This window comes from Candida tropicalis, assembly GCF_000006335.3.
Source record: "Candida tropicalis MYA-3404 genomic scaffold supercont3.3, whole genome shotgun sequence".
NCBI classification, from domain to species: Eukaryota; Fungi; Ascomycota; class Pichiomycetes; order Serinales; family Debaryomycetaceae; genus Candida; species Candida tropicalis.
The window spans coordinates 261,515-279,858 of NW_003020055.1; the positions used below are offsets into that span (position 1 = coordinate 261,515).

Below are 18,344 nucleotides of genomic sequence, written 5' to 3' on the forward strand. Positions count from 1 at the left end.
ACTTCCTTTGGAACGAACAAAATAGGGGGATATACGAACCACAGTCAATTGAGTGAATATTCAATTTTTAAATAACTTAAATACATACATTTATATCAAATAAATCAACTATACATAGCCTTACTATCTATAACATTAACAAAAACAAGCTAGCTTATTTATTTGTTGACCTTGTTGAAGTATTCCTTAGAAGCTTCTGGGGTTGGTTTGATAGTTTCAGCACCTGGTTGCCAGTTAGCTGGACAAACTTCACCGTATTTGTCAGTGAATTGGAAAGCTTCCAACAATCTCAAGGTTTCGTCAACAGATCTACCGACTGGCAAGTCATTGATGGTGATTTGTCTCAAGGTACCCTTTGGATCAATCAAGAAAATACCTCTCAAGGCAACACCTTCTTCTTCAATCAAGACACCGTAGTCCTTGGACAAAGTGTGGTTGGTATCAGCCAAGACTGGGAAGTCAACCTTACCAATACCACCATCTTTTCTAGCGACATTGGTCCAGGCCAACCAGGTGTATTCGGAATCAGTAGAAGCAAACAAGACTTGAGCATCTTTTTCAGCAAACTTCTTGACAGCATCAGAGTAAGCAATGATTTCGGATGGACAGACAAAAGTAAAAGCTAATGGGATGAAAGCCAAAACGACCCATTTACCTTTGTATTGTTCCAAAGTGACTTCTTCGAAAGCACCATCAACGACGGCGGTTTTTTTGAAAGATGGAGCTGGTTGTTGGACGACTGGAGCCATTGTGTTATTAATAATTGATCAATTGAATTGTTGTAAAAGAAAAAAGGAAAAAGGAAGAATTAACAAAGAAAGAAAAAAAAAAGTGAGGGCAAGAAGTTGTCTTTATAAAGAATTTCAAACTCGCTGGGAAATTTTGGCATATGATTTCCCGACGGTTTCCTTTTCCTAACTGTGGCAATCCCGTTTTCTTCCTCTGTTTGTGTGCAGGCCATTTTTTTCGATGATCTCTTAGTAATTAAGAGAAAATTTATTACGAGGACGCGCGAGTCTAGGTCCTCGTCGCTGATTTGTAATACGTTTACATTGATAAGGGGAGGGAACACACACCCAGCCAATTGAGTGCGAATTAAATGGTTACGCTTAGAAATTAATGGAACACTGTCACCATTGACTGGTAACGGGGTTTGTATAAACAGGTCTAGACTGTAAGTTGTAGCTGATTACATTATTATGATAATCCTATAAGTTTCAGTGTCTCTTGTTGGTTATAACAACCTCTTCGGAATGTGGCCGATCAGTGGAGATTTATAGCTGATAGGCAAATCTTATCTTGAAGAAATGTAATATTCAAGGACTTTCCAATTGTTTGGAATACTGTTAGTCTTCTTGTGGAAATCAGTCTGTGTTAAGGGGTAGAAGGAGCAGCATTGCATAATGTGCCATGCCCCCCCACATTGTTAAATAATATTTGGTCCGTAGGATAATGAATGGCGCACAAAACTTTGCTCCTCTCTTCTTCGGTGACACACGTTACACCAAGTCCCGTTTCTCGAACAATGTAGTTGATCAATTGGGATGATAAAATGTAAGATGCAATTTCCTAAATAGGGAAATATAATGGCAACAGACGCGTCTACAAAGGTGTTACGAAGGACTCAAATGCATAAATTCAATAAAACTATATAAGAAATCAAAAAAAAGAATAAATAACACAACAAAATAAAACAACAACGACGAAATAAGGGGATAGAAAAAAGAAATAAATAGAAATAAACCATAACGAGGAAAAAAAATTGTAAGTGAAATGAATACCAAAGAAACTAAATAATAAATGAAATCAATGAAAAGAAAATGAATAACCATTTAGAACATTCAAGAATAGAGCCCGAATCAGTATATGTTGATATAGCAACAGAATATGACATTGAAGAAGTTGAAATATGTTGACTTAATGTAGTTCGTGACAAATCACTTCTAGCCATAGAGCTAGTTACCGTATTACCACTAGGATTAGTAAGTTCATTCAGTGAGAAGCTTACAGTAGCAGCCTCAGATAACGTAGAACCACTAATCGTCAAAGCTTCTGACCATGTAGCAGATGGATTATAACCAGCAGAACTAGTTGCTATTGACCTAGACATAGCGAAAGATTCACTAGTAGAAGATGCCTCAGTTGGCAATGAGGGTGCTGGAATGGTTGTTCTCAAAAAGACTACTTCACTTTGTGACAAGTAATTGGTTTCAACTGACCACAAGAAAGGAGCACTGCTTGGGATGCTTGATTTTGTAGAACTCTGACTAGTATATTCTGATAAGGTTAATGACGATGGAGATGACGGAGATGGATTAGTTGGAGAAGGAACCTTTCCCCCAGATTCAAACGTATTCGGTGTGTCAACAACCTGCAAAGTTTCCACCAGCGGAGTAGGTATATCGGGATAAAAAGAAACGAAACCAGTTTCAGACATTAACCTCGATGATAGAGTAGCCAGCAACGTCGTAAAAATAGCAGAAGTATCTGATGAAGTGGAGACAGTGTTATATGGAGAGCTGGTAGTACTCTCTGAGTATGCAATAGTAGCTTCTGATTCATGATCACTTTGTAACCCAGAAGTAGAATCATCGACGAGTGATGATGACGATGAAGATGGTGATACCACCAAAGGAGATGAATAGGTAGATGAGCTTCGTGAATCAGTATTCGATGCAGTGGATTCTGTTTCTGTTGCTCTTGAAACGACAAATGAAAACAAGGAAGAGCTATAGGCAGCAGACATACTGTTCTCAGGGTCATCCAATGACATTGGACCGTCATTATTGATGGAAGTAGGATAATTAATGCTAGACGAAACAATCAATTCAGTATCCAATGACCACAGAGTGGCCAAGCCCATTGAGCTATCTGAAGGCGAATATGTCTTCGTTGAAGTTAATTGATAATTTGATTCTGATAACAACAGGCTGACGGTTACATATTCATCACTACTAGCAGTTGCATCTTCAGACAACGAAATTGTTAAAGATTGACCAGGGAAATCTGACACACAACCATTATTATCATCCCGACGACAAAACGCGAAGCTTTCCATACTAGAAACTTGCGAAGTCAAAGGAACGATTACCGAATCAGAAGTACTACTAGCTTCTGCGTAAAAACCGACAAGGGAAGTCAGTTGCAATATTGACAGATCAGAAGATCTAGAATCCGAGCGAGATTGTACAGTTGAGTTCCAGTAACGTGCCGTAGACGACAACAACTCCGAAGCAGATCCAGCGGAACTAGTATCATCATCTGAGACGGATCCATATGAAGTGACGGTGGTCGTTGGGTTGATTGGCTCGACAACGACAACAGTATCAGTGCCACCTGGAGTGTCGGTTTCTGTGTAGGTCGTAGCTTCTGAAACAGATCCATATGAAGTGACAGTAGTGGTTGGGTTGATTGGCTCAACAACAACAACAGTATCAGTACCACCGTGAGTGTCAGTTTCTGTGTAGGTCGTAGCTTCTGAAACAGATCCATATGAAGTCACAGTAGTTGTTGGATTGATTGGCTCAACAACGACAACAGTATCAGTGCCACCGTGAGTGTCGGTTTCTGTAAATGTGGTTGGAATAGAAACAGATCCATATGAAGTGACAGTAGTGGTTGGATTGATTGGCTCAACAACAACAACAGTATCAGTGCCACCTGGAGTGTCAGTTTCTGTGTAGGTCGTAGCTTCTGAAACAGATCCATATGAAGTCACAGTAGTGGTTGGGTTGATTGGCTCAACAACGACAACAGTATCAGTGCCACCTGGAGTGTCAGTTTCTGTGTAGGTCGTAGCTTCTGAAACAGATCCATATGAAGTGACAGTAGTGGTTGGGTTGATTGGCTCAACAACGACAACAGTATCAGTGCCACCTGGAGTGTCAGTTTCTGTGTAGGTCGTAGCTTCTGAAACAGATCCATATGAAGTCACAGTAGTTGTTGGGTTGATTGGCTCAACAACGACAACAGTATCAGTGCCACCTGGAGTGTCAGTTTCTGTGTAGGTCGTAGCTTCTGAAACAGATCCATATGAAGTGACAGTAGTGGTTGGGTTGATTGGCTCAACAACGACAACAGTATCAGTACCACCGTGAGTGTCAGTTTCTGTGTAGGTCGTAGCTTCTGAAACAGATCCATATGAAGTGACAGTAGTGGTTGGGTTGATTGGCTCAACAACGACAACAGTATCAGTGCCACCGTGAGTGTCAGTTTCTGTAAATGTGGTTGGAATAGAAACAGATCCATATGAAGTCACAGTAGTGGTTGGATTGATTGGCTCAACAACAACAACAGTATCAGTGCCACCGTGAGTGTCGGTTTCTGTAAATGTGGTTGGAATAGAAACAGATCCATATGAAGTCACAGAAGTTGTTGGATTGATTGGCTCAACAACAACAACAGTATCAGTGCCACCGTGAGTGTCGGTTTCAGTAAATGTGGTTGGAATAGAAACAGATCCATATGAAGTCACAGTAGTGGTTGGATTGATTGGCTCAACAACGACAACAGTATCAGTACCACCGTGAGTGTCAGTTTCTGTGTAGGTCGTAGCTTTAGAAACAGATCCATATGAAGTGACAGTAGTGGTTGGGTTGATTGGCTCAACAACGACAACAGTATCAGTGCCACCGTGAGTGTCAGTTTCTGTAAATGTGGTTGGAATAGAAACAGATCCATATGAAGTGACAGTAGTGGTTGGATTGATTGGCTCAACAACAACAACAGTATCAGTGCCACCTGGAGTGTCAGTTTCTGTGTAGGTCGTAGCTTCTGAAACAGATCCATATGAAGTCACAGTAGTTGTTGGGTTGATTGGCTCAACAACGACAACAGTATCAGTACCACCGTGAGTGTCAGTTTCTGTGTAGGTCGTAGCTTCTGAAACAGATCCATATGAAGTCACAGTAGTTGTTGGATTGATTGGCTCAACAACGACAACAGTATCAGTGCCACCGTGAGTGTCGGTTTCTGTAAATGTGGTTGGAATAGAAACAGATCCATATGAAGTCACAGTAGTTGTTGGATTGATTGGCTCAACAACGACAACAGTATCAGTGCCACCGTGAGTGTCAGTTTCTGTGTAGGTCGTAGCTTCTGAAACAGATCCATATGAAGTCACAGTAGTTGTTGGATTGATTGGCTCAACAACGACAACAGTATCAGTGCCACCGTGAGTGTCGGTTTCTGTAAATGTGGTTGGAATAGAAACAGATCCATATGAAGTCACAGTAGTTGTTGGATTGATTGGCTCAACAACAACAACAGTATCAGTACCACCGTGAGTGTCGGTTTCTGTAAATGTGGTTGGAATAGAAACAGATCCATATGAAGTCACAGAAGTTGTTGGATTGATTGGCTCAACAACGACAACAGTATCAGTACCACCGTGAGTGTCGGTTTCTGTGTAGGTCGTAGCTTCTGAAACAGATCCATATGAAGTCACAGTAGTTGTTGGATTGATTGGCTCAACAACGACAACAGTATCAGTGCCACCTGGAGTGTCGGTTTCTGTGAATGTGGTTGGTGTGACAATGTTGGTATATATTGTTGTAGTCAATGTTGGGTTTGGAAGCGGTGTTTCAATTAAAATGGTGTCTATTGAATCAGTCGACGCAATGAGTGTTGTTGTCGTGGTTCTTTCACCTGTCCATCCTGTGTAAATTGTAGTTGTAGAAATGGTATGGTTTGTCAACAATGACAGTAGCAGTACCACCAATGGGTGCAGATATAGTGGAGTATGAAGTAGTAACACCTACATATGAAGTAGTGATGGTAGTTGTAGGAATAGGTACAAGAACAAGAATAGTTTCGGTTTTGTCTGTTGATGGATTGAATGGAAGTGTTGTAACTCCGGTCGTTGTCGCAGTGACTGTGCTGGTAGTGTACACGACCACTGCCCCATTGGAATCGGCCAAACTGTTTCTATATGGAGCCCAGCTTATAGTTTTTGTCACAGAACTTGATCTACTACCACTGCAAGTGTATCTCAAATTGTAATTAATTGAATAGGTTTTGGTACCAAGAAAAGCAGATAGGACACTAATGTAGGGACGCGAACCCGCAGGAACATTCTGAAAGTTAACAGTAATACTTTTGTCACTACAACTCCTTGTATAAGACAAAGAATCTCTACTAGTAGGGAAATTCCATGCATTTAATTGATTTGTCATACCAACATCAAGTGAGGAACAGTCAAGTTGGAAATTAGAATCACTCGAGGAGAAGCTGATAACACCGGAAGAATACCCATTTGGACAATTAGGAGGATAGACTAGATTTGACACTTTGTTAAGGGATGGAATAACTCTTTGATAATAACGGTCTGGTGATGGGTCATCTGGACTACCTTGAAAAGTTGCTTGTGTTGAAATTTCATTGTCTCCATCTCTGAAAGTTACTGTGTTTACACCTGGTCTGAAGCAAGTAGAATCAGTCAACGAAACAGAAGTTCCCGAACTACCCACATTAAATGTCAAAGGAACATGTAAAGTACCACGAGCTTGGGTATATGTTGTCAAGGTAGATGAAACAGTACAGCTTAAACTTGAGAAAGTAGTAAATTCTTCTCCAGAATTGAGATTACAGGTCGCATAAGTAGTGCCATCAGCAATCAAATCAACAGTGTTTTGATTTGTAATGAACTTGAATACACATGGCATTATTAATGTGAATGTATCACCTGGTTCAGCAGATTCTCCATTCAAAAACCATGTTAGTTCTGCAGTCCAGGTAGGAATTTGTGGACCTTGGTATGCACTGGGTAAATCCGAAGCAGCATTCCATGTTAATGAATCGAAACCAATAAAAATCCCAGATATCTCTTTTGAAGATACCAATTGAATCCATATTAATAGCACAATGGCTTGTATGAGAACCATTATAGTTTTGGTGATAAATGATAACGCTACATCGTCTCTCAATTGCCCAGACAAGGTGAAAGTTGTGTAATTATATACTATTGGAAAAAATTTTCCCCCATGAACTCATCTAAACATTTCATCATAAAATTTCAAATATTGAGCCCTTTCTATAAAAAAAAAGAAGCTTTTTTAGTATAAAAGAAAGCAGTGCTCCAATATCTAGAAAGGGACACAAAGACGAAACTATGTGATGAGAAGGATGGCCAATCATTAATACCCTTTCTATGACTAAAAAAAATAAGAATCCAACAACCACTATTCAATGAGAAAGGCACATGGAGTTATACCCAACTTCCTTTTATTTTCTTGTGAAATTTTTCAGTTCATTTTGGAAATTTTGCAGTAATCCAATCGTTATCAATTTCGCAATATAATTTGGTTTTCATTTTTTTTCTTTCAGTTTACAATGATAGCCTATTTATGAAATCTATACATAACTCTATTATTTCAATTGACGTAAAAAAAGGTGGACATGACTAAATTGCATGCCAATATATAAAAAAAAGGTTTCCAAATTATAGATCATAATAAAACTTAAACTATGGAAGATTATCTTTTTTCTTTATTTGTAAAAGAATGGAAAATTAGTTAAATTAATTAGAACATTTCTCAAAAGCTTGAGTAAATTTAGTTTCGGTAATTTAACCTTCTCAAAATAGATCAATTTTCCTTTAAGGAAACAATACAATTGGGATTATTGAATAGAGTTAAAAAAATAGCTAAAGGAAAAGCTCATAACAACAAAGACTAGGAATAATTATTTCTGATATATACTACCCGGGGATCATTTTTTTATGACATCTGAGACAAATGACGTACAATGAATTTCCGTATACATATTTACGAGCAGCAACGGAACACAATAGCATGTATTTTGTAAAATGAATGTATAGATTACCAACATTTTTCTTTTTTGCCAATAATGTATGCAATATTTGTACAAAAGTCAGGAATTGAAATTTGATATAGCTTTTTCTTTTTAGTGTGATTTTTTTTTTTGACTTCGTCAGACTGAATAACTTCTGGTATGTATAATAAACCTGAAATTTTCTTTTGAATGTAGTAAATTCTAAATTTTGCATTGGTTATGTAACATATCCGCAATTAAAAGGGTGTTGCTGTCTTCAAGAAGTTATTAAAGTTTTCCATTATCCAAAAGAAAAGCAAAGAGTAAGCCCCTTGCTATTTTTAGTGGTTAAATATAAAATGAGTGCATACAACCGCATGAGTTAATTGGTAATAGGGTCAAAAAGTGCTTAACTGGATGAAATTTCATACGCTACTTAACCTGAAATTATTTGTAGTTTAAGTTCTTTTGAAATCTTATTTCTAGTTTGTCAGTATTCCCTGTAATTCATTATAATATATTGATTCATTAATGTAGCAAACATGATCATTCTTATGACAATGCCTATTTACCATCCACAAAATAATTAACTTAAGACAATGCCATGGGAAGTATCTATGGTAAGAAAAGAATATACAATCGCCCGTTTCTAGTCACTAACAGATAGGTTATGAGTAATTGAACATTTCACGGCACTTTATCATTCTATAGAGCATTTGGAATCTCATCAAGCATATAGTGAAGTTCATCCCGATATTCCCTCAAAAAGAAAATAAACTAATCCTAAAATTTGCAGTTCACTCCATGTGTTCACCTTCATCTTGTATATACTACCAAAGGGGTCAAGGTTTGATTATAGTTTAAGCATTATACCCAACTACTAACGCCAATTCAAATTAAAACCAACCTTGATCTGGTAGTCATGACAAAGTAGTATTAAAAATGACAGTAGAGACAAATATATCAATGTAAAAGAATTACAATACACTGATTGGTTTACACATCCCAGTCATATTAAAGAATTCCCACAACAGGAAAATTTATATTTTGAACAATTTATAGCTTCAGTTTTAGCTTGAAAAATGTCGATCTTTTTAGCCCCTAAGCAACACAAAAGGACTATACTTTGGCTCTATTCTAGCTTTAATAGAGCATAGCGGTAATATCATAAACTCTGATCAAAACTTTCTTTTTTATACTTCTATGGCGCTGATATTTTCCGCTACCGTTGAATAGGGGAAGGTGATTTTTTATGGGTTCCCCAGTTGTTTTGTGACACTTTTCAACTAGACTAACGATGCAGTCGGAGAGCATATATAAATTCCTTGACACATTTATTCTAATCAAATTTAGGTGTTAGACAAAAGCTACAATTGGTTCTATTCTTTTAACATCCCTTAATTTTCTCTACACAGTTAACATAGATATGATGCAATGAATATTATTCAACATAGCCTGAATGCATTACCCAAAAGTCAGATTTCCTTATTTGGTATTATTATTCCAAGAATGTTGAATTCACCCCAAAGGGATTTCGGGTTTTTATCCCGGACAATTTTCAACAAATAATGCCTTTAGTTTATATAATAGCAAGTGGTTTTGAATGATGATAACCAAGAAATGCACTTCAAACCATTCGCTGGTTATGAAATTTACACGTCGGGTCAAAGTCGGAATGCTCCTTTTTCTCTAAAATAGAAAATAGATTATCATTTCATATTTCTTATCCCATTAATATAATAATTAGTAATGAGGGGGTTAGTATTTTGTTAATGAGTGTGGCAAGGAATCTTGGATTATCTAAATGGTTCTTGCTGGTTCAATAAATTAAACACTAAAATCACAGACCGATGTGTTGGATTAAAGTTTAAGTTAAGGTTTCTAGGCTAATTCATTTTTCTATTTTTTTTTTTTTTTTTGAATTTTATCGTATGATTAAGTCAAGAATTAAGTTATTGCAAATACTTCCCTTTTTCTTTGTATTCCCTTGCAAAAAGATTAATGCCCCACTTTCCGATGAACCATGCACACTTTAAACAACTGTATCGCTAGAACAAAGTGCTAACAAAAACCACTCACGTCAGCAATTGTTCATTAACAATAATTATAACCTTTAAGGTCACTAATAAAGACGTTCGATAAGAATTTCTTTACATTACATAAGTTTAAAAGATAATTATTCAAAAAGAAAACCCATTGAACTTATTAGCCGAATAGTTGACACATGTCTTATACACATGATTTCTAACTATTCGGTTTGTATAAACAATCCGTCCAGGTTTTTTATTCTACATAAGTAACCAGTTATTGGACGCATATATATTAACCCTATTCCTTTAATCACAATTATTTCTAAGCTTGAACTAAAACATTACATAATACATATTATCAATGATGGACTTTTATGATATTATTCCAAAGGGATGCCAGATATCAGATCTTCAATACAATCTTACTTGCTATCAGATTTTATGATACTTGAGATTGTCGTGTCATGCATTCCACGGATTTATGTATGCCTATTAGGTTGTTAATACAATACCAAAAAGTAATACCTCTAAGTATTACAAAAAAAGACTCAAAATTCCTGTGTGCCAAATGACATTAGTACAATGTGGTTCCAAGTTCATCCGAGAAAAGTTTTGCAATCGATTTATTTTTTCCATATTTCCATGCTGCCGTATTAGCAAAGCAAAATAAAAAAATACCACATAACAAGGATTCCACAAGTCTAGGACAAATATTTTTTTACTTCAAGTTTTCTACTTTCTTTAGTTTAACTACAATAGTAATGGCCATTCATATCTACAATCAAAAAAATGACAGAATAGATTCAAGGACCTATCAGACAAAGTCTTCTCAATTCCTTGAGAGCCCAGAAAAGTTTGCGGAAGTTTTATTGCCAACTATAGATCTAAACCTAAAATAAAAGTACATTAACCCGCGCCTGGAGCATTTTTTTAGCTATCCCGCCTCGTGATCTGGATAAACAATCAAATCTGTAACAGAACGCAGGTTTTTTTTTTTAGAAAAACAATGTCCACTATCATTTGTTTATTTACAGGTTTTGTATCTGCGTTAAGGTGGTATTTACCAGACCCTAGTTGACCGCATGACTTACATCCTCTTCATTTACGTTTCCTCTTTAAGTAGCCACTTATAGTGATTACAGAATCAACAATCACTCAAGATTACTATAATTACTTATTATACAAGAATTTGAAGAAGAAGAGATGAAAGCTACCCTTAGCTTTTCAAGAATAAAAATAGAGTTGCAAAAACTAATATATATTGGTTGATTATCAGGTGGCACTTGCTATATTACTAACATAGTAAATGCATGACCAAATAGACTTTCTAACCACAATCATTCTTTTTTTAATATATTACCGAGGGTTATGACCCTCGTAAATTAAATAAATGATTGTATATGAGTTTCTTAAAATAAATATGACCAAAACCCATCAAACTACGATAGTCCAATTAACTTGTACGTTAACTTGTAATTAATAACCAGCCAAACATAGTCAACTCTTTAAGTAAAAACCACTTATAACAATCAAATTCTCGTGTATATCAAAAAAACTTTTTGAATTTATATTTTGGCGTATTTCGTACATATAGCATATTTCACGTTATACTATACTATAAGTAAACAAAGAATGACTAGTTAGGTACTTCCACTTTTTGTATTTTTTGCACCTAAATTATGGAATTACAATTATAAATTAAACAGTTAAAATTAATTATAAACTCAATGAAATACTATAACAATATAACTAGTAAAAACAAATTTATGAAGAGCCAATTTGGTAAATAGAATAGTGTTGAAGAACCACCTTTTGCAATAAATGAAATATTTGGTGTAAATGCTGAAACAAATTGCTGAGTTAAAGTAGTGTATTGGAATATTGAATCCAAACTCAGAATGCTTTTTGTGATATTTTTATGATCATCTTTAGAAAAATCGATGATTCCAGGAATATCCAGGACAATTGAAGTGACCATTGCGAGATTATTTTTATCTGACATTATAGTTGACAGAATTGATGAAATATCACCACTTGAAATTAAACTTTCACTCAAAGTGATAAGATTCTTGTCATCAGATGGATAGTTTTCTATTTTTGTGCCATCATTATCTTCTGATAACAGATCCCACAGTTCATGACTAGCTTCATTTTTTGAGATCTCACTTTTTCTATCAACACTCTTGGTAGATATGTCAACTGATTCAATCATAGTAACTGAATATAGTCGATCTTGAATGGTTGCAGTTTCCTTTTCAATACTCTGCAGATCAGCAATGGAGATGTCATTTAGTGAACTGGAAGCCCCCTGAGTATAACCATTTTCAACAACAATAGAAGACAATAATGCATCTGATGCAAACGAACCTATTGTGACTTTGCTATTTATCGAGGATGAAGTTTTTCCATCATAATCTCCAACATCAATAATTTCATTTGTACCGGTGGACAACAAACTGTCAATATCATCAGTAAAATGAACAACAGTAGAAAATACGGAATAAGAACTCAGTAATGTTGATATTGAGACCTGATTTGGTGAGTTATCAATAGACAAAGATTCCATAAGGGGACTGATTGAAAACTCTGGACTTTGACTAGAAACTGCTTTTTCAAATTGAGTTGTTGAAATGATTGACTTCAGTATAGTAGTGGACTCATTCCAATAAACAGGTCTTACATTTACAGCCAATGAATAAACAGGGTGATAAATATTAGAATTTGAATCGACTACCTCGATGGTATCAACCAAAAGATCAGTAGCTGAAGATTGCAAACTGGTACTTTCAAATTCTTCTGTAATTGCCATTGAACTGTGGTGGTAGAACAAGTTAGAATTCACATTCATATCATTTGTATCGATCAGGCTGATTGCTGGAATGTTGGTAGTAGGATCATCTTTGGAACTCGATGTAATAACAGAAGTAAAACCTGGTATGATTTCTTCATCACTATCCAAACTAGTTACCGATTCAACAACCTCACTAAATATATTCAGTGCTGAGACAGAATTGGAATTTAAGGTCAAATGATAATTATATGATATAGGAAAACTTTCAGAATATGAAAATTCTTCATCAATTGAAGAAACACCTGCATCAGGAATCTGTATATCTTTATGTGAATAAGTTAATTGCCTTTCCAACGAAGTTTCCAAAAAAGTAAAACCATCGCTTACATCAAAAGAAGACAACATAGATTCACTTGATGTTAAAAATTGTTCTGAATTATTCTCAAAATGATCTGTTTCACTTGATAAGGACACAAATTCAGCATCTAATGAGGTTAAATAATGTTCAATCATGAAGGTCGGAACCGGTTCTAGTGAGGTAACAACCAGTTCATGCACTGTTGTAGACTGTCCCAAAAGTGAGCTTGTAGCAAAAATAGTTGATGTCATTAACTCTCCATTCACTGAAGTATACTTGATGTTATTAGAATCCATACTTTCAAGTATACTGCTTGGGAAATCGTGGGTGCAAACAGAATTAGTATTGATTTCATCAAGACTACTAGGACAATCGACAAACAAACCAACTTGATGAATGGCCACATTTTCAGACACAGTCATTAGCAGCGTAGGTTTCATATCGAACGAATCAGATTCAACAATGGTTGGTACATACAGACTTGATGATTCTCGAACGTTAGTTTCATATCCAAAGCTCGTTCCAATATGTGGCCTATCTGTAACGAATAAAACATTTTGATATAAAATGGAAGAAGAAATAGATTCACTTCCACTTCTAACTGGAATGGTACCTAAATTTTCAACTGTTGACTCCTTAGTCACCTTCCAACTATTCAGATATTCCATAAACAAAAAATTTCCCTCAAGGATAATAAATTCATTTGTTGAGGTACTCAATGATTCATAGGAGTAATCAGAAATACTCGACAACAAAATCAGCGGCACCACACTACTGGATGTTTCAAATAAAGCTATACTGGCACTAACAGGGTTGGTTGAAGATATACCAGAATCTAACACAGATAACAGTGACGGTTCAGCTATCAAAGAAGACATTTGCATCGCAATAAAAGTTTCAGCTTCTGTAAAATAGCTAGATGCACTTCCCTTAGTATGTGTAGTAGGTAGTGAAACCAGAAAATAGTTATCGGCTGAAGACAACAGGATATTAGACCCGACAAAATTCTGAAGATTGTAAGAAACATAAGAAATATCCAGAATGAGTTGACTAGGAAGTTCAGTAGACGATACTTGAGGATGTAATTCCAGTGTAGACGGCGTGGGCATACGAGTCCATCTCTGGTCGGATATACTCTCATATGGAAGCAATGATTCTTCAAGATGTGATTGTGGATGTGAATTTTCAACAGAATACATGGAATAAAAGTACTTAATGCTAGTACTTGAACCAATATCCATCAATGGCAATTCTGAGGTTTGGACAATGTGAGTTTCACTCGTGACTGATGCATTGAAAACATCAGAAAACAGCACATCTTCCACTGATGATGTAGACACAGACATTTCATTAGAGCTAAATGGATGTTGATCAGAACTAGAATAAATAGCCTTGCTATTACCAAAGTCACTCTGTTGACTGGTGGTGACATGTCCAGAATGCATTGTTGTTCTTGTTGTAGATGAGGGAAAATCCGTTGATTTCGACCAGGTTTCAAAATATGTTGTTGAGAAATTATTTTGACCGGGGATAGCATTATAATTTACATTACCAAATTCAATGATATGAAGTACTTCAGTGATAGACTGTACTTCAGTTGAAGATTCTATAGATACCATGCTACTATTATCAGAATCATCTGTTTCAATACTAATTATAGTATCAGATACAAGCCAGATTGTAGAAGAAATAGATGTTGGATCTGGTGGAACGTAGATATCGACATTATCGGTTTCCTCAGCCCCATTGTCATCAGTGATCGTGCTAGTAAAATCCTCAGTCCAGAACTCGGTTCTAGTGATCACCTGGTTAAATGGATAGTAGGCAACAACCTCGTCAGTAGTGTCTGGCCCATAAGTATGTGTTACCCTCGTAGCATAGTCCCCAGTCCAAAATTCAGTTCTGGTAGTAGTTGGATTGTGGGGAACATAAACAACAATCGTGTCGGTATTATCAGGACCATTGGTTTCCGTGACTGATGAGGTGACACTATTTGGCCAGAATTCAGCGGTAGTAACAGCTGGATTGGCAGGAGCATAGACAATGACATTATCCGTACCAGAAGGATCATTCATCTGAGTCAATGTGGTTCTGTAATCTTCACTCCAAAACTCAGTAGTGGTCTCAGTTGGATTAGCAGGATACTGAACAATCACTGTGTCGGTTTCTTGTGGCTCATTCTGTAGAGTCACCGTGTTGACATAGTCTCCAGTCCAGAATTCACTTGTGGTGGTAGTTGGATTAGGTGGGTAGTAAACAACAAGGTAGTCAGTACCCTCAGGATCATTAGTTTGTGTTTCCGTACTAATGTAATCTTCTGTCCAGAACTGGTTCAACAAGGAAGTAGGATTCACAGGAAAATAAGCTACCACAAAATCTGTCCCAAGAACATCGTTAGTGTATGTAACCACACTTGCATAATCCTCACTCCAGAATGATGAAGTGGTAACAGTTGGATTTGGAGGAACAATCACAACCACAGTATCAGTATTCAGAGGACCATTTGTTTGTATACTGGTCAGACGTGATTGGACATTTCCAAGCGTAGTGATTGTTGTTGTAGGATTTTGAGGTACTTCAACTTGAACAATATCTGTTTGACGCGGTCTATTAGTGACAGTGGTTGTTCTAAAGTAACTTCCTGTCCAAAATTCCGTTCTAGTGATTGTAGGATTTGGAACTGGGACTAGTACATAAACCTCATCAATGGAATCAGTTTGAGCAATAGATGTTGTTGTAGAAGTTGTTGAACCTGTCCAATATGTAGTCAACGTCGTGGTAACATGATAAGGGTTGTTAACAATTACTGTAGCGGTGGCACCAATATAAGCATTGATTGTAGATATGGACGTCGTGATTCCAAGGTATGAAGAAGTTCGTGTTCTGGTTGGAATCGGCACAATAATTTCGATTGTTTTTGTTCTGTGCGTCGAAGGATCAAAAGGTCGTGTAGTGACCAATCTAGTTGAGGCGGTGCCTGTTCTAGTTCTTGTGACGGGAATCATGATACCACCATATGAATCGATAGATCCATAGTTTAACTTTCTCCAGGAAACTGATCTTGATTGATCATTAAACGTGTCTTTTTCACATGTATTCTGAATCGTGTAACGAAGGTTAAATGAAGAACTAACAGCATTGCTTAAAGTTACCAGTAGAAATGGACGATACCCTTCTGGAATATTAGTATAACTAATAGAAAATTGACGTGAAGTACAAAGACTGCCGTGGTAAAGTTGTACTAAATTTTCTGGAAGGTTCCACTTGTTAAGTTTACTGGCAAATCCCGATGTTATAGTAGAGCATTTTATGATAACGTCACGGTCTGAAGCAGCAATTGCTAGTCTACCATTTGTGTAACCTTGTGGACAATTTGGAGCAACAATGAGTACCTCTAATTCACTAATAGTTTTTCCTACCCGAACAAAGTTTATTGGTACAGTATCAAAAATTGCTCTTACTGAAAAGCTTCGTTGAATGGAAATACTTGTGTCGCCATTGTTGAAAGCAATTATGTTGGAATCAGTATTGAAACACGATGATGCCGCATCTAAGTCAGTATCTTGACCGGAACCTCCAACATTGAACATAATAGGGAGTCTCAAAATTCCATCAATATTGGTTCTTTCGTCTAAAGAATCATTCATAACACAATTCAAATACGAATTTGTGGATATATGTTCACCAGAGTGGACTTCACAAGTTGCTAAACTAATATCATTTCCAATTAAGTCAATAGATTCTTCATTTATAAAAATTTTATAAACACAGGGCATCTCTAAAGTAAATGTATCACCTGGTTTTGCTTTTGTTCCATTGATTTCCCACCCTAGAGCTGCAATCCAAGTTGTCAGCATTGGACCGTCGAAACTGTACGAATTATAAGATGATTGTGTTAATGAAACAAATCTGGTGAATATGCCGGAGAGGACCTTGGCATTTATAACGTTAATTAATGTGAAAATGGAATAAGTAATTGATAGACGCAACATTGGTAGCGATTGTTGAGCAATTGGCCTTTTTAACTAAAAAACATTTTGAAACCCATAAAGTGGATTTAATGCAATTTTAAATAATTTTAAGCAACTCATGTATCCTTTCCTTTTAACCACATGTAAAAATTCATATCTATTCTTTTTGAAATGGAAATCTAGGAATGTTTCATAAAATGCAACAACAACACTAAAGGGTGGAATGGGAAATAACGGCCATCGAAAAAGAAAGGTCAATGCTTATCGTAAATTAGTATAGTTAAGCTAAGCAATCCTTAATATAAAAATAACATAAAAAGAAAAGTTTTTCATTGTATTCAACCCATTTTGTACATGGTTTAATGAGAAGAATCCAAAATTATTACTGGATACTTATTGTTTCTTTACGCAAAAAAACCAAAATAAGGTTTGAAGTGTGATTAACCGTTTCGATGCTTTTTCGATTAGAAATACAACATTAAAATAAAGAGAAGGAATTTGTGAACCCAAAAGTTTAATCTATGGATCACTCACCCAGTTTCTTTTAAAGGTCACATCATATGAAACTGATGGAGAGGCGTACTAACAAACGGACGTAGATACTAGAACATTATTAACAACTAAAACAATAGAAATTTGAAAGTTCTCGGTCAGTCAGAAATTTGACAGTAGTTGAAGTAATGCTACCAAATTACTAAACAAAAACATAAAAAAAGGAAAAAGAAACACTGGATTCCCTCAATTCCGAATGTGCTGTTTTCAAGAGAACGACTGATATTACACTGTTCTTTTCATTATGTTGACTTAACGTAAAAATAGCTATCGGGAGTATTTTTTTTTTAAGTTCATTAGATTTGAAGGTTAGTGAAGTTGAAGAAAAACTAATTAATCCATTATTTGCAATTACAAACAAACCGCACCAAAAAAAAAAGCTTATTGGCAGAAGCAAATGTTCCTGTTATTATCGGTATTTACCTCCAAACATATATTGTATATTAATCTTTTGGTTGAAAAAGATTCAATTAAGAAGTTAAAATTCCAGGAGTCTATCACAATCTTTCACTAAAGAGTGTCTTTCGTTTTAAAAGATTTTCGATAACTGCCATTGACTATTTCGATCTAATTGATCAATAGCAATAAAGTGGTTGGCAAGGAACTTATTGATTTATATTTCCACTGCGATCCTCCCTGAGCCAATTATGGTTGTGAGATTTGAACACTTTGTGTGTCTACTTTCCAGGGAACATGTATGCACAAAAAAAAAGGTATACTGGAGACCACCAATAAGATGATCCTATGTTCATTCTGTGGTGCCATTGTCAAGTCTATGGCTTCAACAATTATGTGGTATAAAATTAGAATATAAGTAGTACTTGTTATCATCCCTGAGATGTTGCACAGTTCATAAAAGCCGAGATTGGTTA

The 18,344-nt window shown here is 36.1% G+C and overlaps 4 protein-coding genes across 4 annotated transcripts; all 4 read right to left on the reverse strand. All coding sequences in view use genetic code 12, as the record gives it.

Moving 5' to 3' along the window:
- Positions 1 to 158: 158 nt before the first annotated feature.
- On the reverse strand, positions 159 to 749 carry CTRG_02226 (peroxiredoxin; the record flags this gene model as incomplete). Its single annotated transcript, XM_002547883.1, has 1 exon — positions 159 to 749. The coding sequence occupies one exon, from the start codon at positions 747 to 749 to the stop codon at positions 159 to 161; it is 591 nt and encodes a 196-aa protein (XP_002547929.1).
- A 1,040-nt stretch (positions 750 to 1,789) lies between these two features.
- CTRG_02227 (uncharacterized protein) lies at positions 1,790 to 3,058 on the reverse strand (the record flags this gene model as incomplete). The annotated part of the gene is made up of 1 exon (XM_002547884.1): positions 1,790 to 3,058. The coding sequence occupies one exon, from the start codon at positions 3,056 to 3,058 to the stop codon at positions 1,790 to 1,792; it is 1,269 nt and encodes a 422-aa protein (XP_002547930.1).
- Positions 3,059 to 5,642: 2,584 nt separating this feature from the next.
- ALS6 (Als6p) lies at positions 5,643 to 6,881 on the reverse strand (the record flags this gene model as incomplete). The annotated part of the gene is made up of 1 exon (XM_002547885.1): positions 5,643 to 6,881. One exon carries the CDS (start codon positions 6,879 to 6,881, stop codon positions 5,643 to 5,645), a length of 1,239 nt encoding a protein of 412 aa, XP_002547931.1.
- Positions 6,882 to 11,535: 4,654 nt separating this feature from the next.
- CTRG_02229 (uncharacterized protein) lies at positions 11,536 to 16,941 on the reverse strand (the record flags this gene model as incomplete). Its single annotated transcript, XM_002547886.1, has 1 exon — positions 11,536 to 16,941. One exon carries the CDS (start codon positions 16,939 to 16,941, stop codon positions 11,536 to 11,538), a length of 5,406 nt encoding a protein of 1,801 aa, XP_002547932.1.
- Positions 16,942 to 18,344: the final 1,403 nt, after the last annotated feature.